This window comes from Petaurus breviceps, unplaced genomic scaffold, assembly GCF_028583685.1.
Source record: "Petaurus breviceps papuanus isolate PSGF00001 unplaced genomic scaffold, PetGlider_PUasm1.0 523, whole genome shotgun sequence".
NCBI lineage: Eukaryota > Metazoa > Chordata > Mammalia > Diprotodontia > Petauridae > Petaurus > Petaurus breviceps.
In genome coordinates, this window is record NW_027186356.1 from 16,659 (window position 1) to 39,906 (window position 23,248).

Here is a 23,248-nt window from a genome sequence, read left to right on the forward strand (position 1 = left end):
GAAGGAAGGAAGGAAGGAAGGAAGGAAGGAAGGAAGGAAGGAAGGAAAAGAAAGAAGGAAGGAAGGAAAGAGGGAGGGAGGGAGGGAAGAAAAGGAAGGAAGGAGGGAGAGAAGGAAAGAAGACAGGAAGGAAGGAGGGAGGGAAGGAGGGAAGAGAAGAAAGAAGGAAGGAGGAAAGAAAGGAAGATGGATAGAGAACAGTAAGGAAATTGTAGAATAAGGAAAGGAGAACCGTGAAGTGAAAGTAGGAAGAGGGGAAGGAAATCAGGAATAGTGTGAATTAGAGCCAATCAACAATTTCCCAGGGCCGAGGTACCTGAGGAAGTGACTAGTCTGGCTAGCCCTCTAGGGTACCCACGACCCCTAGTGGTTGAACTTGTTATGGATAAAAAAACAAAGAGGTATGAAGACAATTCAGGGAGAAACAGAGGGCAGGAAGAGAGAGAGACAAGAGAGAAACAGAGATGGAGAGCCTAAGCAAGATCTTTCCTCTCCTAGCAGTGGGGAAGCCCCTCGATCCCCTCCCTCTTGCATCTCTCCTCGGTTCATGATGCCCTGGCTCACGAGTCTTTGTGGCTGGGACCCTCACCCTGAGCGGGGTGCAGGGATTCCTGGGTACCCTGCCTTTTCTGCTTCTTAAAGGGGAGAGTGACTGCTGAGGGCAGGGCCCAAGACAACCTCCCCCCAGGCCTCAGTGTCTCTGCCTCCCCCTTCATCTCCCCAGTCCCAGCCCAGCTGCAGCTTGGCTGCACAAGCCTGCCTGGGAAGCAGATGGTTGCCAGGGCAACAGGCTGATGACGTACTCTTCGATCTGTGCCCCGTGAGGGGAGCCGGCTCGTGGCCCTGGCACGCGGCTGTGAAGAGGGACCCCTTCAGCAACCAGCCCAGCCCTCACCTCAGATCACCTCCCCATCCCTCAGTCCAGCCCCCAAGCCCTCCCCAACTTGCCTGTCCCTAAAATCTCCCCGCTTCCTCACTTCTCCATCCTGGCCTGCCTCCCCAAGGTCCCCCCATCGGATCATTTCTCCAGCCCTAACCTTTCTGTCCCCAGGCTTCCCTCATCACCAGCCTGCCCTACGTTGCCTCCCCATTCTTCCCCATCCCCTTAGCCATTCCCCTTGCCTCTCCCACCCGCCTTCTCTCCTTTCTTCCCTTTCTTGTTTCTACTTCCCTTTACCCTCCCAGACGCTGAACTATGACAGCTTATCCTCCCCACCCCAATAGCCCACACCTCCCCCCAGAAAATCTGGGTCCCAGGCAGTGCAGATGCAGGAGCCATGTCTTTATTGGAGGAAGACTAGTTCTAGAATGAAGGCTACATTGGACTCTTAAAAAAGAGGGGGTGCACTGGAGAAGGGGGCGTCCACATGCTTGGGGGAGTCATCTGGGGCACGGAGGGGGACATTACAGAGGGTCGGGGGAGGGGGCCAAGGCCTTAATCCAGAGCACCAGACAATATTCTAGCATCACAGCAGCTGGGCAGGGTGGAATTGCCCACACCACATGCCTAGGGAGGGAAGTGGGACCTATGTTCATCCCAGACTCTTGTTCTTGCCCTGGCCCCAATGTGTGACCTGGGAGGGCCTAGTCCCAACCTCTGGAGCTCTTGGAAGGGCCCAGGGACAGGGGAGAGGGGGATCCATGTGCTACATGGGGCTGCTGTCCCCGAAGGACATGTTACCTCTCTCCCAGCTCTGTCCCTAACTTGCTGTGTGACTTTAAGCAATTTTCTTATTCTCTCTGGGCCTCAGTTTCCCAATCTGTAAAATATGGGTTTTGGAACAGATGGTCCTTATAACTTCCAGCTCTAACATTCTCTGGTCAACCTCAGCTGAAGCCCCTAGGCTGGCCAGGCCTGGACAACCATTTTCCAAACAGGCCTATCTATTTCCTTTTTCTCCTGGGATTTCAACGTTGGGCCCAGGAAGTGATGTGGAAAAGGAAGAGGAGCGTGAACAGGAAGGTGAGAACAGAAGAGAAGATAACACAGTTTGCTCTGGGCAGTTGGGAGAAGAGGTGCCTGGTTCTGTCTCAGGGGGTCTGGTTGGAGAGAAGTGGGTGGACACACCCACTGCAAGGCAGGGCCTGGCTGCCCACTCCCTGGGCCAGGGCTGGGGGATGGTAATTGTGCTATCAGGGTGGATCCCTGAGGAATGGTACCAGAGCCCCTGGTAGGGCCAGCACCCTCAGAGGAGAGAGTCCCCTAGCTCACCTGCTCACCTTTCCCATACCTCACCCCACAGCTCCTTCTAAGGTCAGCCAGGGGTGCTGCATGCCAGGGGGTGAAGTGCTACTTGCAGCAGGGGGCTGAAGGGATAGATTGGCTTTGGGGGGTGGGGGAAGCAGCAGGCCTCCAGCTCTGACCCCCAAACCTATTAGCTTTCCCTACAGGTTCCTGCCCCAACACCTATGCACAGAAATACTCAGACACACAGATACGATCTCTCTCACACACACAAACATGTACACACACACTAAAACACATGCATACATCCCCCCATTTATTCTCATATATCTGCACACCCACTCACACAGACATCATACACATTAATACATATACATGCATGTATACAAACACACACTAGTATGCCTACACACATACCTCCAGCCACAGACACACATATAACAGCATGAACACACAGATTTTTATACACACATGCACCTGCCAATGCTTCCTGTCTGTCTTCCTCATGATCACTCTGTCCTGTCCTGTCCTCTTCCTGTGGGGTCAGGACTCCCTGGCAGGGAAAGTGAGTGCCCCCTTTCTCAAATCCAGTTCACTGAATGTGCCCTCCCTGGGACACACCTGTCTCTGAGATGGGGGCCCAGCCTAGCCCCTCAGAGAGACCATTCCCCTCAAGGGGATGTTCTGGGGGTCTGGGCAGAAGGGTTGTGCTGATGGCTCCTACCTCCCCACCCTCCTGGGGTGGGGGGAATGATGATCCTACACTCCTCAGAACCTCACTCCATACCCTCCTTCAGGGGGTACACAGAACCACCCCCATTCACACCTACAGTAACCCTTGTAGACCCCTGGGAAGGGAGTCTGGGAGCAGGGACACTACCATACAACCTGAGTGAGGTGAGAGAGGGGCAGCGATGATCCGGAAATTGTGCTGGGCTGCTAGACAGTGTCTGGCTCCTGCCCACAAGCCCCCTGGGCCTAGCTCCTCAGTCCTGGGGCCATTGGTCATTTCTACAAGGAGCAGAGAAGGAAGGCAAGAGAGGGAGGCTGAGGGCAGATTTAGGGCCTAGCTCAGCTGGAAGGGCTTCATCTTTATTGCCTATTGTCTCAAAGGCCAAGGAAAGCCTGTCTACTGGGCCTCCTTATGACATGCCTCCAGTATCACAGGGAGGAGAGAGCCAGCTGAAAGGGAGAATTTAACTGGGCCCTTGGAACAGGGGAGGAGGGAGGGGGACATCAATGGTCAAAAAAGAGAAAGAAAAGTGCGAGGTCAATGTGCATTTCAGCCCCCCGAGTCACAGTGATCAAATGTAGGAATGGGTGGCCTATGGAAAGACTCAGGGCAGGAGAGATGGACACACACACACACACACACACACATACACACACACACACACACACACACACCTGGAGGGAAGGAAAAACTTAGAAAAACAAATAGATGCAGAAGCACAGACAGGGACTGAGAACAGGAGAGAGATAGAGAGAGCTGCTGAGCTGGGAGAGGATGCATGACCACTTGGGAGGGATGTCATGGAGGGAGTTTCTGCTTAGATACAGGTTGGTCTCGATGACCTCCGAGTGGCTGCTATGAGAACAGAGAAGGACAATGAGAGACAGAAAGAGGAAAGACAGAAGGAGGCCATCCATGAGAAGGAGAGCTTGAGATAATGGGAAGACAGTAGGAGACAAAATGGGGGCCACGGAGCCATCTGGAGCAAGACCAAGACTGGGACGGAGCAGGGCAAGGGGAGGGGGAGGCCCGTGGAGAGGAGCAGGGCGGCCCTGGGGGCCAGGCCCCTCACATCAGGCTGCACTTGCCCTTGAGTTTGTCTGTCCTCTTCTGCTTGCTGGAGCGCTTCCCGTCAATGCTGAGGCTCATGTTGCGATGTTTCTCCAGGGTGAGCAGCTCTTGGAAGAGCTCCTTGACATTGTAGTTCATTTTGGCCGAGGTCTCCATGAAGGCGCACTTCCACTCCTTGGCCAGGGCCTCCCCCTCCTTGGTGTCCACCTCCCGCTGTGTCTCGTCACACTTGTTCCCCACCAGCATGACTGGGATGTTCTCCACGCTGCCTTTGATCTGCAGGATCTGCTGGTAGATGGGCCGCAGCTCCTCCAAGGACTGCTTGCTGGTGACAGAGAAGACCAGGATGAAGGCGTGGCCCTTGGAGATGGACAGGCGCTGCATGGCCGGGAACTGGTGGCTGCCCGTGGTGTCTGTGATCTGCAGGGTGCACACGCTCTTGTCACAGCTGATGACCTGGCGGTAGGTGTCCTCAATGGTCGGGATGTAGGTGTCTCGGAAAGTGCCCTTGACAAAACGGAGGACCAGGGAGCTCTTGCCCACACCGCCTGCCCCAAACACCACCACCCGGTAGTCGTTACTCTGTTCCGGCATCTTCTTCAGTGGCTGTGAGCTCCTGGAGAGGAACACAAGAGAGAAGAGAGACATTTTAGGGCCTGTCAGGCGCAGGGGAACCTGTGGTTAGAACATCTACCCAATGGTGCTCCCTGGGAGCAGCAGTGCTAATAACTGTAGCTGAAGCTGACGAGTATTTGACCCAGGGGTGTTGGTGCTAACTAAAGCTGTAACTCAAGGGTAATGATGCCTACGACAACTGACTCTAAGGGGTCTTAGTAGTAACTATAGTAACAGTGCTTCCTATAGTAGCTGCACCCTAGAGGGAATGATGCCAGCTAGAACTATACACCCCAGGAGTAAAAATACTAAAGATGGCTATACCCATCAATAAGAAAGCTCACTCCCTGCATGCCAGGCTTAATGGTTCCCATTCTTTCACTAGTGAGTCCTACTTTATTCTGAACCTGTTACCCCAGTGAACTGCAGTGGAGTGGTCTGATCACCCTGCCCTCTTCAGTGCCCTGGCTTCCTGGAGAGACAGCTAAGTCAGGGTAAGGGTGCTCTCAGTAGGGCAGAAGGATGACACTGCTTTGACATCCAGAGACTGTAGCCATTCTTCTGCCTTAGTCCCTATAGACCTAATACTTTTAGATGTGATAGGTGTGCAGAGATTGGCACATAGCTGGGACTGAACACAGAGCTGTTCCTAATGTATATTCCTATGTGAAGGCACATGAGTTAGGGAGGGACTGAGGGGGAAAGAGAGCCAACAGTCAGCACTTGTTGGACCCCTGGACTCCCCCACGACCCAAACCTTCTTTCCCAGTATTTGGCGCCGGGCAACAACCAGGCTAGCTCAATCCAAGATCCCTGGCGTCATATAGGATTAGGACCTTCCTAGTTGCTAGGCCAGGATGGGAGCTAGGGGACCACCAATGCCTCTGCCCCCAACCTTTCCTGAGGGCCTCAAGCCCTACTCTGACCCAGAAACAGGCCTACATAGAGGCATCTACTACCTATGATAATAGGCCATGACTGCCTTCAAACAAACACCCTCCAACACACCGCAGAACTATTTTCCCTTTCTCCTCACCTGCCTGGCTGGAAGCAACCTATTAAGTCAAAACTGTATCAGAAAACAAGATGGGGAGATTCTCTCAGAAAGACTCATGTGAATATGGCTCTCTTACCTGGCTCCCTAGCCCTTTTCCCATCAGAACTCCTATCTCTAGGCCCAAGCTGAGGCTTGATCCCAAGACTATGCCCCCTAACAGTGTCACCAGACTCAGCCCTGACCTTGCCCTAGACTGAGGATTCTCAGATTGCAACCTTACCTCTGCTCTAGACTAAACCCCAAATATTAGCCTGAACCTCCTGACCCTGCTCCTGGACTCAGCCTCTAACCCTGGTCTCAGCCCCACCCTTAGCCTCTGAAGCTCATCTGAGGCCCTGGGGGTAGCCCTAGACTGAGGCCTAGCCTCAGACTAAGATTTGACCCTACCTGTCCTATAACTTACATTGCTTAGCAAACATGGGTCCCTAGCCTCCCTGAAGACTAGATGAATTTTACTGCCTGCCCCCTAAACACCAGCAGGAACATAATGTTCCAGTGTAGTTGTGGCTAGTTTATCTAAAGAAAGGTGTCATGATTCCCAAATTTAGGAGCACAGTGAATAGAGTACTGGCCCTGGAGTCAGGACCAGAGTTTAAATCCAGTCTCAGACATTTAACACTTACTAGCTGTGTAACCCAGCAAGTCACTTAACCCCAACTTCCCTGCCTTCCCCCCTCCAAAAATACAAAAAAAGATCCCCAAATTTAGAGCTGGCTTGTCCCTGAGGATACCTGGAGAATGGCGAACTCTGTATTAAAACCCTTAGGGACAGGAGCAGCCCTAGTCTAACAAGCCCGTATCACTGGTCCACCTCAGTCAAGTAGCTCCAACCCAACCCACCAGAGTTTCATTTGTCCTGCCCAAGCTCAGGACCTTTTTGCCCTACCCTAGCCCATCAGAGGCTTCCCAGTGTGAGAGTCAACCACCTGGGCTGCCCCTGCACCTAGGGCAAAGGGTTTCTGAGAAGCAGCCTGGGGTAGTACTTGAAGCTGTGGAAGGCCACTAGGCTATTCCTCTGCCCCTACCACTGGAATCCCCAGTCTGGGTCTTTAGTGCTGAGCCCACAGGAGTAAAGGAGCAGAGGGAAATTGAGACGGGGGGACCCAGAGAGAGGCCCAGGACATCTGAGTCCAATATCAATGGGAAGAGACTCATCTTTACTGTTTGCTCTCCTACAGGCTGGTCCCCTTGGCATCTCTATTACACACTCTCCAAACTAAGAGTTAAAATAGCAACACTATATGAGAAGGATAGAGAGAGGGACCATCACATGTCAAACAAAACAGAAAGATAAGTTTGAGACAGATATGCACTGCAATTCATAATGATCAAATGTTGGTTGACTCCTTTTGGACATAACCGAGGGAATTTGTTTTGCTTGAATATAAATGTTTGTAATAGAGTTTTAGTTTTTCTTGCCTTCTTAATTGGAGGAGAGCGGAGGGAGAGAAGGCAGATTCTCTATATAATACATACATATATACACATGCACACACAATTTCATTTTTTTTAAATGTTGGTTGATTTCCAATAAGGAAGACTTGGCTTTTTGGGTAAAAATGATGGTAGCCTTAGGGGGGAAACAGCAACTCTATCTTAGTATTTGTAATAGAGAAGGAAAGGAAAGAAAGAAATAATGTGATAGGAACCCTAGATTTGGGGAGATCAGATTTCAAAGGGTTTACCACTATTAGGCCTATACCCCAAAGAGATCAAAGAAAGAGGGAAAAGACTCCAAAATGTATAAAGTACACAGATATTTAGAGCAGCTCTTTCTGTAATGGTGAGAAATGGAACCCAAGGTGAGGGGTACCTATTAATTGAGAAATGGCTGAACAAATTGTGATATATGAAGGTAATGAAATACTATTGTGGCTATAAAAAACAACAAAGGGAATGGTTTCAGATGAACCTGGGAAAAACTGTCTGAACTGATGCAGAGTGAAGTGAGCTGAACCAAGAGAACAATTATTACAGAGGCAACCCTGAAAGACTTAGGAACTCTGATCAGTGCAGTGGCCAATCACAATACCAAGGGCAGATGAGGAGGTATGCCACTTCACTTCCTGAAAGACAGTCTATAGACTCAGGGTGAAGAATGAGACACATTTGGGGGACCATGGCCAATGAAGGAATTTGGTTTTCTTAATTATGCATATTTGTTGCAAGGGTTTTTTTTTTCTTTTTTCCAAAAAGGAGAAGAGATGGGAGGGAGAAAAAAATTAGATCTTTATTCATTAATAAAAAAGTAATTACTTTTTTTTTTAATTTTTCAGAGAATTCAGAGAAAAAAGATGTAATCTTTTTTCTTATTCTTGGTATATGGAAAAGGTTGATAATTGTTAAATTTACAATAAAAAATAAGATTTTTAAAAAGATATAGTTAATGGAGCGGCCATGTAGCATAGCACCAGCTCCAGTGTCGGGATGACCTGGGGATCGAATCCAGGCTCAGACACTTAGCACCCACCCAGAAACACCTGGCTGTGTAACCTTGAGCAAGTTACTTAACCCCAATTGCTTTAAAAAAAAAGATATAGTTAAGATCTCATAGTGGATTAAAATTCTATAGGGTGAAAGTCATCCCAGGGGAAAAAATGCAAGTCTTTAGAGTGAAATTCTGAAGAAACAAAGAAAAACAACTGCAGGGAGAAAGAAAATGAGAAGATGTCTCAAGAGACCAATGTGAACACTCATGGAACTCACCAGCCAACTTAGATTTTAAAAAGTCATGTGCAGGAGATGGAAGCAAGGGCAAAGTATGAAGATGAACACAAAAGCATGACACAATCCTGTAAAAAAAAAAAAAGCATTGAGAGGGTTACAATTCCAAATGGTCTAAGGCTTCAGAGAAAATCTCAGGCCAACAATGTGGGGGTTTTCTTGGCCTCCTTAAAGGAAAGAGGAACATTCACTCTGCTCTGGGTGAATGGAACAATGACAACCAAAAATGGAGAGAAGATAAAACTTTTCAACCCATATTTTGCTTCTTGCTTCTCTGTTGGGTCTTTGGACTAGAAAGGACAGAACAGAAATGATCAATAGGGAGTCAATCCCCGAGATAAGAAGAGAATAAAAGAGCACTGACCTGCTCTCGATGAGTACCAGCCACAAAGCCCAGGCGAACTATCTCCCAGGTCACTGAAGGAACTAATGCATGGGATTATTAAGCCTCTGTCAGTTAATGATCTTTGAAAGGTCCTGGAGAATAAAGGAGATGCCACAAGACAGGAGAAGAGCAAATGTTCTCATTTAAAAAAAAAGAAAGAAAAAGAAGTCTGTAAACAATAGGCCTTATTGACCTTAACTTTAATTTTCAGACAAATTCTGAAACATATTATTAGAAAGATAGTTAGTGAACAACTAGAAAAGGAAGCAATGATCACATAGAGCCAGAATAGTTTCATTAAAGGCAGATCAAGTCAAACTAGCCTTCTTTCTTTTTCTTCCTTCCTCCCTCCCTTTCTCCTCCTTTTCCCTTCCTTCGTTTCTTTTTTTCCTTCCTTCTTTTTTTCTCACTTTCTTTCTGTCTTTTCTTTTTTTCAGATAGTAACTAGACTTAGACAGTTAGCCTGGCATAGGGGATAGAGTACTAGATTTGGAGTCAGGAACACGGGTTCAAATTCCACCTCTGAAGGGAATGAAAAAAATTTACTGAATAAATTAACAAATCTTTAATAATTGATTAAATTGGTAGATTAGAGGAAAATTTAAACATGGTTTTGTTTACCTATGTTTTAGCAAGGCCTCTGACAAAATCTTTTCAACTCTTCTTGTGGAAAAGATTGAGAGATATGAGCTAAACAAAAGGAAAGTTAGCTATATTCTAGGCAGGCTGGATGTCTGGGCTCCATGGTTTAGTTTATTAGCATGGAAGGAGGTCTCTAATGGAATGCCACCCTCCCCCACACATCCCCCAGAATCTGTGCTTGGTGCTGTCATGTTTAACATTTTTAGCAATGACTTGGATAAAGGTACAGGTGGTATGGATGGTTATCAGATTTACAGATGACACAAATCTAGGAGGGCTAGCAAACACACAGGATCAGGATGCAAAAAAAAAAAAATCTTAACAGCCTAGGGTATTGGATTGAATCTAATAAGACAAAATACAGTTGAGGGGGGAATAAGTTTTACATTTGGGTTCAAAAAATCAGTTTCACAAATATAAGAGAGGGAAAGGTTCATCTAAACATTGATATGAGGGTTTCAGTGAATTGTAAGTACAATGAGTCACCATTGTGATAGGACAGCTAAAAAAAAAAACAAAAGCTGATGAGATTCCAGGCTTGGAGAGAGCAAGTATCCAGAATATGGAAAATGATAGTCCCTCTGTCCTCTCTCCTGATCATACCTCATTTGGAGTATTGTGTTCTAGTCTGGGTACCATATTTGTGGAAAGCCCACAGATAAGGTAGAACATTCCCAGATTGAGGTGATGATTAAAGGTCATACCATAAGATGATAAAATGAAGGAACTACAGATATTTAGGGAAGGGCAAGGGAGAAGAGAACAAACATTTATTAAGCACCTGCTGTGTGCTCTGTGCTAAGTGCTTTACAAATATTATCTCATTTATTTAGCATAGAGAAAAACAAACCAAAAAGCCCCAACAACAACCTTGGAAGCCAAGAGGCACCATGATTGCTGTTGTCAAGTCTATAAAGAGCTGTCATTGAGAAAGGGCTTAGATTAGCTCTCCTTTGCTCTCCTAACAGGCTGCAGAGAAACATAAGGACATAGGGAAAGAGAGATGGAGAGGAAAAACAAACCAGTACAGACATGCAGGGATAGACATGCAGAGAAAAGAATAAGAGAAAGAAGTCAAGACCCACAGAGATGGAGACAGAAGGCAGGCTGGATCAACTATTTAGCTGGTACACTGTAGAGGGCATTCCTATTCAGGTATAGGCTTGGTTAGAAGGCTTTGGAGGTTCCCTCCAGATCTCACTAGTGATTCTCCAGTGGATCAAACTCAGTATTAGTTAGATGACCTGGGTTTGAGGCCTGGCTGTGCCACCAGCTTTCTGGGTTTCCTTAACCTCTTTGAGTCTTGCTTTCATCATCTGTTAAGATGGAAATCATAATACTCACACTATAGATATCTTAGGTAGATGGCTGTGAGCATCAAATGTTATGGAAATGCTTTGTAGCTTTAGAGAAATGTGAGCTATTATTACTATTATTTTCCTATGCACCCAGGTAGGGTTGCCTGGTCAGTTGCTAACTTCCCTAACAGGTGGTAATCTAGCTTTTGATTGAAAGTCATCTTCCAATTAGAGGTGTCCACTACTAGAATGGAATGAGATCCCTATCACTGGAACTGTTCAAGCAGAGACTGGATCATCCAAGCTAGACTTAGAAGCTTGCTGACTATGCAGCTCAATTTGTTACTCCAGACCTATCTCCAACACAGCCAGGACAAGCCATTAGTGAGCCCTGAACAAGGGTGGGTCATTTCCCTTTGGTCACTGGCCACTGGCCTTGATCCTTTAGATCCAAAAGAGATCTGGAATCACTGATATCAACATGGCAGAATCACAGAATTTCAGCATGGGACTTCAGGAGGCATCTAGACCAACCTGTAACTGATGAAGAATACATTCTATATCACTGACACCTGGTCATGCAGTCTCTGCTTGAAGCAGTGTGGAGTAATGGAGAGAGCAATGGGCTGGATTTTTGTCAGAAGATCTGATCCTATCTCTTGCCCCTTGCTACTTGTGTAACCTTGGGCAAATCAGTCTCCTTCTCATGGTCTATTTTCTCATCTTAAAAATATACTAGATCAGGGGTTCTTAACTGACAGCCCATACATTCCCTCCTCCCCCAAAGGAGGGGATAGATTTCAGGGAGTTTCTGAATTAAAAAAAAAAATTTGATAGTTATTTCAACATTACTGGTTTCCTTTGTAATTGTATGTATTTTATTTCATGTGTTTAAAAACATCATTCTGAAAAGGGGTCCATAGACCTCATTAGACTGCCAAAGGAATCCAGGACACAAACAAAACAAAGAACCCCTGGCCTGTGTGATCTCTACCGACCCTTCTAGCTCTAAATCATTATGGAGACCTTAGAAGATCTCTAGTGATAGAGGCTGTTTGGACAGCTCCCCTGGTTAGGAAGTTAATTCTTTACATCCAACCTAAATCTGCCTTTCTAACTACCTTCCATCACTCCTAATTCTGTCCTCTGAGGCCACACAAGTCAAGTTTTAGATTCCATATGCTTATAAAAAATCAGCCCCATTTAAGTGATGGCAGTTGCCTATCTTGCCTTCCCCTCAGGTTTGGCTCCATCCTTTCCCCATCTATATATGAAGACACAGTGAATCCCTGAGGTTTCATGACAAGGACCTGAAATGGAAGTCTGGGGAGAAATTATTTTCTCCATTCCCTTTACCTCCAGTCAGGCCAAGAGCTAAGGCATCCTGCACAAGTTGGAAGTGAGAAAAAGATTAAGAAGGCCTGGGAAGGCCCCCTGCCCTCCTCTCAGGATCAAGGGCAGATATCAAAAAGAATGAACACCTTTCCTGGGAGGGGGATCACAAATCAAGGGGGAACTGATCCTCAACATGCCCTAAGCTCTATCTTTCCATTAAATAGCTGTATGACCTTGGCCAAACTGCTTGGTCCTCAGTTTCCCTTTTGGTCAGCTGCCCTAGGATGCTGTAATGGGGAAAAAGGGGAGGAGGTTTGGACTTGTTTTGGGCCAAGCTGGGAGAGATCCTAAGTGGATATTGGAGGGAGGGTGAGAGAAGTAACGCTCCCCCCACCCCCGCCCCCATGGCCCTAGAGACCCAAACAGAAAGTGCCACCTTCAGCCTCTGTGGGGGTTGGGGAGGTAGAGCGGGGAACTGCGGGTATAAGCAGGCAGGCTTCCCAAAGGGAGGGCGTCCCCCAGGTCCCCCAGGGTGCCCCCTACCCCGTTCCCTATTCCCCACTCCCGTGAACGTGGCGGGGCAGGGAAGGGAACCTTAACCCCAGCCTCAGGACCCGCGAGGCCCTCCCCCTTCTTCCTCCCCCAGACGTGCCCAGTGCTGAATTGGCAGCCGAAGGACTGGGGGACCCTGCGTCGGGATTCAAGGGAGACCCAAGAGGCCCTGGCCATGCCAAGCCTTGTGGCAGGGAGCCTTGCTGCGGCCGCCAAAGCCCTGGGCTGGGCGTGGGTGGCCGCCGGTGGGAAACCCAGCCTCGGCCCCCCTTCTCTGCCGCAGCTGCAATGCCCCGAGCCCGCCCCCTCCCCCGCTGCCCAGCACCCCTGGACGCCCGCAGCCTCCACCCCAGCCCCACCGCCGCAGCACCGCCCGGCCGCAGTCTGGCCCCGGCCCCCACCCTGGCCCTCACCTTTGACCGGGATTCGGCTCGTGTGGCTTCCCAGGGTGGCTCGGGCTGGGCTAGCGCATCGTCCGGGGCCCCGCTCAGGTCCCTGCTCCCCTGGCTCCTGCTCCTCTAGCTCCTGCTCCTCTGGCTCCGGCTGCGCTGCAGTCTCGCCGCCCGCTCTGCTCAGCTCAGCTCCCCTCCCTCCCTCTCTGCATCCCTCCCTCCTTCTCTCTCTCTCTCTCTAGCTCTCCCTCTTTCCCTCTCTTCCCCCTCCCTTCCTTCTGGCTCTCTCCCCTTTTCCTCTCTTCTCCCCTTCCTTAAGCCTCTCTCGCCTTCTCTCTCTCTCTCTCCCTCCCTCCCTCTCTACTCAGTCTCGGTTTCTCTCTTTCCCCTCCCCCCTTTCTCCTGCCTCTTTCTTTCTCTTTCCCCCCTTCTCTTCTATCTCCCTCTCTTCTTTTCCCACCCTCCTTCCTCCTCCTCTTTTGCTCCCTCTCTCCTACAGCTTTCTCTACCCTTTCCCTTCCTCTCTCCCCTTCCTCCTCTTCCTTCCTTCCTTTCTTCCTTCCTCTTTTCCTGCTCTTTATATTTCTCTCCCCTTTCCTTCCCTTTCCCTCTCTTTACCCTTCTTTCCCTCTCTAATCTTTGTCTTGTTCCCCTTTCCTCCTTCCCTTCTCCTTTTTCCCTTTCTCTCCCTTTTGCTCTCTTCCCCTTTCCTTCTCCCCTCCCCCCACTCCTTTTCACAGTCTATCTCTTTATCTGTCTCTACCTTTTTCTCCTTCCTTCTGAGCAAACCAGACCTCAGCCAGTCCATGCAGCAGTCTGAAATATTAGAGATGGGGGTGGGGCTGAAAGGCAGAGACCTGAACCATTACTTGCCCAGGTCTGGTTCATACAGGGGTCATGAGGTGGGAGATGGAGAGAAAACCTTGTCTTTTCATCTGGAGATTGAGGGATGGTAGCACTGGGAGCAAGCCTCTCTTCAAAGAACCAGAGCCTACCCTACAGAATTTCCCTCCATGGAGAAGGGGGCAGGAGGAATCCAATGACTTCTCCCAAACTCCTTGCCCATGATAGTACCATTGCTCATACTCTGTTCCCTGGGAATGGACCGATCTTCCGCTCTTATCTTCCATCCTTCAGGGTTAAGCTGAGGTATCACTTCCTCCATGACTGACCCCTGATCCTTCCTGCTAGAAGTTCCATCCTCTCCTTGGATCTTACACACTTGATTTACACATCTCTTGCACACAAAGCAACTTCCATTTTGTACTGTAGTTACTGGCCCCCATCTTATGTTTCCCACTAGACTGAGAGAAGGGAAATGACTTCTCTAAAGCCACTCAGCAAGGCAGTGGCAGAGACAGGTTTAAGACCAGGTTCTTCCTGGGTTCTACCACTCAGTTCAGATTTATTTGGTTGCATTTTTGTACTAGATAAAATTTACAAGTGTGTTGGTGGGACCTGACAGTGCTCTGCAGGCATTGCCCCAGGGGCATCACCACACTAGAAGAAGAGGTGAGAGAGATTTCACAGAATTTGTTCTATGAAATTTCCAGGTGATAAGCCAGGTGAGTTGTCCTAGAAGGAAAGAAAGGTAGCATGGCCCAGTACAGTGATTCTCAAATTTTCTGGCCTCAGGACTCCTTTACAATCTTAAAAATGACTTAAAACTAAAAGTTACAAGGACTCACCAAAGAGTTTTAGTCTCATATGAATTATATCTGCAGATATTTACCATATAAGAAATTAAAACGATAAAGTTTAAAAAATTTAATAAATCATTTAAAATTACAATAAACTTACATGATTTCATAAATAATATGCTTTCTGTAAAATAACTATTTCCTAAAAGAAAAATTTAGGGAGAAGAGTGGCATTGTTTTACATACAAAAATTTTGCAAGTCTTTTGAGTGTCTGGCCTAATAGAAGCCAGCTGGATTCTCCAGTCTGCTGTGATATGTTGTTTTGGTTGAAGTATGTGAAGAAAATACAGCCTCACACAGATATAGAGTTGGGAAAGGGAGGAGTACGTGAATAGCCTTTTCAGATGATTGATCTTCTTTGTGGTAGCTTCTCTGACATAATATCAAAGCTTGATAAGGGGTATTTTCTTAAAGATTAGTTGCAATATGGAATCTGAAAAACTCCATTATACATTCATGAGAGAATAAGAGTGAAGGAGGCAAATAATGCCTTAGTGTTATTATGAAAATAGATTTTACTTTGGACCCCACAAGAATACTGGCTAGAGTCCAGAGACCTGGGTTGGAATACCAGCTCTGAAACACACTGCTTTATGATCCTGGGGTGAGTTTTTTCTACTCATTGAACCTCAGTTTCCTCATCTGCACCATCAACCTCCAGGGTGGTTGTGAGTAGAGCACTTATGGCATTGGTGAAATAGAAGCTGTTACAAGTGAAGCATGTGGAGACTTCCCCTGGCAGAATGGGCAGATGAGAACAATTTGTCTTAACAGCCACAAAAGTGGCTGAAGCAGGCACTGCAGAGCGCTTATAGTTTGGTCAGACATTGAAGATGACAGGGCCATCACCAGCTGTCCTGACTTTTATCTTGCCACCTGACTTTGATCCCTGTGGAAGACAGAGTGAGGCTGAGGACTTTGTATAAGTCTGCCTCACTTAAATCCAATTCAAGTTCAAATCAAGACATCACCCTGTGATGTCATTGGTCCTGTCAGAAAGCAAAGGATGAACAACAATAGTTGTTTGTAATAGACCTGGAGGCTGACAACCCATCTATACCCCCACCAGACATTAAAATCTGGTCTGGGCTAGGTGGACCATGGGCCACCCTAAGGGGCTAATGTTGCTCAAGGCTTCTTACACTTGGCCCTGGGAAAGCAATCAAATCTCCTCCACAAAGCAACTTAGGTACCCTATAGCAGGTAAGCTGACAAGAGAACCTACAGAAAATACCCTTTGGACTATCACTCTTGGCTTTAAGTGAGCCAGGTCTTGACTCTGCAGGCTGTGGAGGGAACTCACACTTTTTTTTCCTGGGAGAAAGCCTAAATTGTTAGAGACTTTAGTGTGTGTGTGCACACGCATGTGTGTGTGCATGTATGCACGCCAGGTATGCACATGTGTACCCATTGGTAGGGGAAAGGGATTAAGTGAACTTGGGTTAAAACTCAAATGCTGTGAGGTCCCCCACCCTTCCTTAACAAGCCTATGTAAGATTACAGGATCTGAAAAAGGCCTTAAGAGATTATCTAATGCATAGGTTCTCCAAGTGAGTGATACCATCCCCTGGGAGTCACTGGAATATGGGGGGGGGGGGGCAATAGTAGCCTCAGGTGTATGGGGGGGGTCACTGAACAAAAATAAGGGGGCCGTGGAAGCATAAGAAGAGAAGAAAATTTTGAAAAACCTTTCATACATGTTTTATCTGTTGTGTAAGAGTTAAAGTCATAGTAGTTACATTATTTTTCAAATAAACACAAAAAATGCAAGTTATAACCTACAGGTCTTAACAAGCAAGTGTTGACAGGCTAGTGTGCTGTACATTGTCAGGAAGTCCAGCATGCCATCTGCAGGAATATGTGAGTGTAATGACTTGTTTACAATACAATACTATGCAATATTGCATCATCAAAATTTCAATGCAGGGAAAAACCCCCACAAATTTACAATAAACTATTAAATTTAAGATATGTCACTAAAAATTTATATCTCATATTTTTTTAAATGACTCAAATTTTTAAAAAAATGTTAAAAGATAAAAGAAAGATTTCTAGAATATTTTTAAGGGGGCAGTAGGCCAAATAAGTTTGGGAACCTCTGAATTCTAATGCCACAAGTCTTACTGAGGCCCAGAGAGGTGAAGAGACCTGTCCAAGGTCAAACAGCTAGTAAGTGTCAAAGCAGGAATTTGCACCCAGGCTCTCCCTAAGGAGCCAGTATTTCCTTTGCTCTGTCCATTGTCTTGCTCCTCTAAGGAAGCTGCCCTACTAGATATAAGAATAATGATGATGATGAAGGTGATGATAGATAACATTTATATGGCACTTCCTATGTGTCAGGCACTTCGCTAAGTGTTTTACAAATATTACCTCATTTGATCCTCAGAACAGCCCTACAAAGAAAATGCTATTAGGTCCTCACTTTAAAGATGAGGAAACTGAGGCAGTCAGTGGTGAAGTGAGTTGCCCAGGGTCAAACAGCTGATAAATGTCAGAGGTCATATTTGAGTTCAGGTCTTTCTGAGTCCAGGCTTGGTGCTTTGTGTACTATGGCACCATCTGACTGCTCAAAAGAAGTAGAGAAAGGGTGCCTGAAAGGACAAGGCACAGTGAACATTGGACTAGTCAAAAAATCCAGATTCAGGAAAGCTCTACCACCAGTTTACTGTGCGGCTTCTAGCAAACCATTTTGTCTCTCTGAGCCTCAGCTTCCTCACCAATAAAATGGGGAAAATCCTACTCACATGCTACCAGAAAAGGGTACTGTGAGGATTGATAGATGCAAAGCACTTTGTAAACTGAAAATGCCTGGTTGGTTTATCTTTTAAATCATTTAGTTCAGTCCTTCATTTTACAGATGGGGAAACTAAGGCCCCAGAGAAAGGAACTTGCCTGGGGGCACTCAGATTGGTGAAACCACTCCCATGATGGTACAGGGACTAGAAATTTATCCTCAGCTTTCTGTCCCATGATCTTTCCATCATATAAGACTATCTCTCTAACTGGGGAGCTGTGGTATTGGAAAGGAACTTCGGTTTTTAATACCTTGGTTATATCTACTTATCACCTTTTTCTTAGTATTATGTCCTATATCAATGATTGTTAAGCACAGACTCCCAAGGAATCCATGCAAAGGAAATCCATGGATTTCAGGAGATGCATGAACTTGGATAGGGGAAAAATACATTTTTATTTCAATAGAAGTAGTTTCCTTTGTAATTCTATATATTTTATTTTATGCATTTAAAAACATTATTTTGAGATGAGATCCAAAGGCTTCACCAGACTCCCAGAGGGATCCATGACACAAAGAAGGTTAAAAATCCCTGTTCTCTATTTTACAAAACAGTGGCTCCCAACCAAGAGACTAAGACATTGTATAGAGGTCCAAGAAGTCATATATATACTAAGTACCATTATCTTGATCATTAATTCCAATACAATACGAAATGTTAATCAGTATAATAAATATGCAAATGTCCATTCAGTAAACTGAATAAACAGCATGTCTCACACATGTATTATTATCTTTCAAATGTATATAGATGCTATTGTGAATTTTTAAAAATCCTTTTTAAAACTATAATATGCTCTGTAAATGAGAGGGTCTCAAATCACGTGCCCCACTAAAGTAACAAAGAAGGGGCTGGATACCATCTCCTTTGAAAAATGGTTGAATGAAATGGAGATGTTGAGAATAGGGAAAAGAACACTAAGAGAATAACGTGACTGGTATCTTCAAGTATATGAAGAGTCATTCCTCCAGTGGAAAGGGCTGTCTCCTAAGGCAGTAACATGCTGGAAGTCTTCAGAGTTAGGAGCCAAAAAGATCTCAACAGGCTATAATGATGGTCTGAATCTAGTTGAATCCAATTCAACAAGCACTTATTCATTTTTGTTAATGATTAAATTTATTTATACAATATAACAATGTAAAGTAATATGATGAAATGTGGTAGGGGCAAATGTGAAGTCCAACACTAGACGATACTTCCCATGAAAATGATTTAGGGATCTTAAAAGACTCAAGCTCAGGAAGAATAACATGGCACTTTCCAAAGGTCAAGGTAGTCTGAGGCATTAACCCAAGGAGCCCATCCAGAAAAAGGCAGCAGGGGAGGGGGAGGAGGGGGATGAGGGCTTGGCCCTCCTTTACCTCAGTCACAGTACGTGGGTAATACTGTCCTCAGTGCTGGTCACCACATTTGAGGAAAGACATTGACAAATGGAAGTGTGTCCAGAGGAGGGTGACCAGCGTAGGAATAGGATGCGAAACCATGCCATATGAAGACAAGCTAAAAGAACTAGAACTAGGAATGCTTAGCCTGGAGAAGAGACTTAGGGAGACTGAACAGCCATCTTCAGAAGCTGTAATGGGAATGCAAATTTGGAAGATCTTCCCTGCCCCTAGGCTAAAGTGCACCTGAAGCCTGGGGTGGGAGGCTTGTTTTTCAGTAGATACTTCTTGATTGGCCAGTGAGTCAATAAGGTTGTTACATTCTCTGAGGCGGGAGAAGGCTATATAAGCCCTGATGTGTAGCTTTGTTTTGGGGACTCACTTTGAGAAGTGTTCTGTGATTTGATCTGAATTCTGGGAAGCCGTTGTTGAGAGTCCCTCGGCTTTGAAAAACCCAAATGTGGAAACCCAGATGTTGACTGGGTATGGATGTAATGGTTGGACAGTTTGGAAATTTGTCTTACTTGATCTGTTTCTGTCTTGATAATTCTGCCTGTATGCTTTGAAGTTCGGGGTGCTGACCTTTTTCCCCTGAACAAGGTAAACGATATATGTCTTGACTGATTAAAGTAAGCTTGTTAACCCATTTTGAGTTGCTTTCCTTTAACAAAGCAGATCCAAGAACCTGTATGGGCAGCCACCCTGAGCACACTTGGGGTGCTTGCTGCCACAGAAGCATGAATGGGCTGTCGCATTACAGGAGGATTAGATTTGGTCCCCTTTGACCCAAGAGGGACAAACTAGGACCAGTAGATGAAAATTGCAGAGACCAGTTTCAGCTCTAAGTAAGGAAAAACTTCCTAAAATTAGGACTGTTAAAAAGTGAAAGGACTGCCTTTGAAAATCATGAGTTCCTCATTGAAAGAGGCTAGGATGTCCAGGAGGTTCCTGTCCATGACACAGATGACTTTCTAAGGTCTATCCATCCCAATTCTCAGGTTCTGTGGCTCACACAGAAGCTGGATGACAGACCATTTGCCAAGGATCCAATAGAGGACATTCCTGGATGGGATGGTAGGCTGAACCAAATGTTCACTAAGGTCCCTTTTTCCTGTGACTGTCCGATTCTGCTCTTCTGGGATAACTGATCCTTCAGTTCCTGAATCTCTTTCTGGCTTTCTGTCTCTTTCATTCGCTTTTACACCACCCCTTCCCTGCTGATGATGCAAGATTATTCTATTTTGCAACCCTGCCTTTGGGAATGATTCCCCTGCAGAGATTCTCCTTTGTAATCTTAGCTCCTCCCCCTCCTCCTCCTCTCTTCAAAGCTTTTTCAGAACTCACGCTTTCTCATACAGTAAAGAGAAGGGTCTGCTGTGTATCGGCACATGCTGGGCAGTGGAGGGAAGAGGTGCCCCACCAGACTCTGCAGGTGTTTGGTTAGGTACTCGAGGACAGGACATTTTTCTCGAGGCCAGGAAGGTGCAGGGAAGATAGTAAGTCACTTGCATTTTGGAGATGACAGGATTGTGGGAAGGAGAGGCCTGGCCTCTCTTCTACATTGTTCAAGGACTCAGTGACCATGGGTAAGGCCCAGAATGATAAGAACCTCAAAAAAGCACATCAAACCCCAACATGGACTGGAGCAGAAATTCCCCAACGATATCCTCCATAAAGAGTCATCCAGCTTCTGCTTAAAGACTCCCATTAATGAGAAACTCTATCCTGCCCAAGGCCACCCATCTGCTTCAGAATAGTTATAATTACTTGGGAGTTCTGCACATCATTCCTAAATCTGCCTCTGTGCTCCTATCCCTTGCCCTAGTCTTGTCTTGTGGGGCCAAGCAGAATGAGTCTAATCAAAGCTAATGACAAGCCTCCAAAAGCTTGGAGATGAAGGCAGCACAGAGTAGTGAGTGGAGCCTTGCACCTGAAATTCAGAAACACCTGGGTTTAAATCTTGCCTTACTACTAGCTGTGTCACCCCGAGCAAGTCACAACCCTAATGGGCTCAGATTCATCATCTATAAGTTTGGACTGAATGACCTCTAAGGTCCTTTCATATTGAATCTTTAATCTATAATCCGAAATCCTCCCCCAACACACCCCAAAGTCTTCTCTTTTTCTGCCTAAATAACCCTACTTTTTTCCAACTAATTCTCATGTGTTTCCCATGCCTCTGGTCTCCTCATCACCATGGCCTCCCTCCCCTGGAGCTTCAATTCTCAGCTCCAAGTCACAGAGGTGGGCGGGGCCTCACAAGTCATCCATTCCAACCCCTTCCTGCCTTTTACAATTGAGAAATTTGAGGCTGAAAGTAAGTCACAAGGCCTTCAGCTCTGTGAACCCCTCGGAGGCCAAGCCTCCTACATTCTCTACTCACTGAGGAGTCTGTTGGCTGGTTGGTTGTTATGGTCAACTCCTTCCCCAGACTCACCTTTCCATCTCTGGGGAAGCAGAGCTAACAAACATCTTGTGTAAAAAAAAAGATCTGGGGGTCTGAGCACCTGTAAGTTCAATATGAATCAACAATGTGATTTTGGCTAATGTTATCTTAGGCTAAATTTTAAAAGGCATAGTATTCAGCATGAGGAAGAACACAGGGCATGTTACTGGCCCTAGAGTCACCAGATGTTCATTTCTGGGTGCCATGTTTTAGGAAGGATATTAACAAGTAGACACCCATCCCCAGGAAAATTATTAGTAAGATGAAGATCAGCAGATGTTTAATTTGGAGAGAAAATGATTGGACGGAGGACATGGACATGATATCTGCCTCTATGTATCTGAAGAGCTATTGTGTGGAAGTCAAATAAGATGGTTCTCCTTGGGCCCAGAGAACAGAGTTAGGAGCAGGAGGCTTCAGTTGCCAAAAGGCAGATATGGGCTTGAGATAAGGAAGAACTTTCTAACAATCAGGTACTACGGCCAGCTTTCTTAAAGCACAGAAGGAGGCAGCAAGGTCCTGATCAGGAAGTACTCAAATAAAGGTGAAATGACCACTTGCCAGAATGCAGTCCAGGAGGCAATCCCTGCCTCACTTTGGTGCTGGGCAAGGTGCCCTCTGAGACCCTTTCAGCTCTAAGATTCTGCAGGTATAAGAAAGTGTCACCGCACTGAGAGCTGGGAGGTTTGGGGTTTCGTCACCCTTGCTGCACCTCTTCTGCCATGTGACCTGGTGCTACCGGTAGTGGCTTCCCTCCTTGAAGACAGGGCCTGGACCTGATGGCCTTCTATGTTCCCTTCAAGCTTTAAAATCCATGACTGAATTCAATTTGGCCCTGCTGAGCTCAGCAGGAATCTCAAGGCCATTGGACCAACTACATTTTTGTACAGGACTATGCAAGGAAAAGTGGGACAATGAGAAGCACCAGATCATCAATGACTTCTTTGTGATACAACCACATCAATCTTCCAAGCATTTTTAAAAATGTTGGCTCAGTGGCACAGTGAATAGAGTACCTGCTCTGGAGTCAGAAGGACCTGAATTCAAATATGACCTCATATTTACTGTGTGACCTTGGATAAGTCACTTAATCCCAGTTGCCCTGCCTTCCCCCTTCCAAAAAGATTTAAAAAAAAATTAAAATGTTGGCTCATGAGGGAAGAGTGATAAGCATTTATTATGAACCTACTATGTGCCAGGCATTGTTTTAAGCACTTTGCAATTATTATCTCAGTTGATACTTACAATCCTGTGTGGTAGGTGCTATTATGATCCCCATTTTACAGTTGAGGAAACTGAAACAAATAGAGGTTAAATGACTTCATCAGGGTCAGCTAGTGTCTGAGGCTGGATTTGAACTCAAGTCTTCCCAAGTTGAGGACTGGTAGTCTGTGTACTATGGCACCCAGCTGCCTCATGGGATCATGATAGAACTGAAAGGGGCCTTAAAAATCATCCAACTCAATTCCCTCATTTTACAGAGGAGCAAAACGAGGCCCAGAGCAGATGTGCCTCACTCAGTGTCACCAGAGCAGGAACTCAGGCCTCCACATTCTCTAGCCTGAGGAAGGGAGGCCATGTGGGTGAGCAGGTCTCTTGTCATTCTCCTACTGTGACTGTAGCAAGTTAAAGCTGTAACAGTCCTTGAACAGAGTAACCCCCTCATTTTGCAGGACAGAAAACTGAGGCCTTGAGTGCACGAGTGACCAAGGCACCCAAGGAGAGATGGAAAGCAAGCAGCAGAACACAGGCTTGCACCCAGGGTTCCTGACTTCCAGATCGGGATTCTCTTGACTGCCAGAGACAATCTTAAGCTGGAGCAGGCTCCCAAGACCCAAGCGGCTGCCTCAGAACAAAACTCCCACCTTCTTATGGACAGGGTGCTGTCATTGCAAGTGACAAGTCGGGGGCTGGCAGTCTCCTTCCTGGGTACTG

At 46.4% G+C, this 23,248-nt stretch overlaps 1 protein-coding gene across 6 annotated transcripts in view; it reads right to left on the reverse strand.

Moving 5' to 3' along the window:
- Window positions 1-1,261: 1,261 nt before the first annotated feature.
- The window catches only part of LOC138172281 (GTP-binding protein Di-Ras1), a 47,346-nt gene continuing 25,359 nt past the window's right edge, over window positions 1,262-23,248 (reverse strand). Inside the window, exons 1-4 of one of the 6 annotated variants that reach the window (XM_069101966.1) lie at window positions 13,011-13,309; window positions 8,750-8,862; window positions 8,368-8,453; window positions 1,262-4,605 (exon numbers count right to left, since the gene is read on the reverse strand). In XM_069101966.1, the coding sequence (XP_068958067.1) occupies window positions 3,987-4,583 (597 nt within the window). In that variant the 5' untranslated portion in view covers window positions 4,584-4,605; window positions 8,368-8,453; window positions 8,750-8,862; window positions 13,011-13,309 and the 3' untranslated portion in view covers window positions 1,262-3,986. Of the gene's footprint in view, window positions 4,606-8,367; window positions 8,454-8,749; window positions 8,863-13,010; window positions 13,311-23,248 lie in introns of those variants that run through there. The other 5 variants (XM_069101969.1, XM_069101967.1, XM_069101968.1 and 2 more) reach the window with 5 other exon arrangements.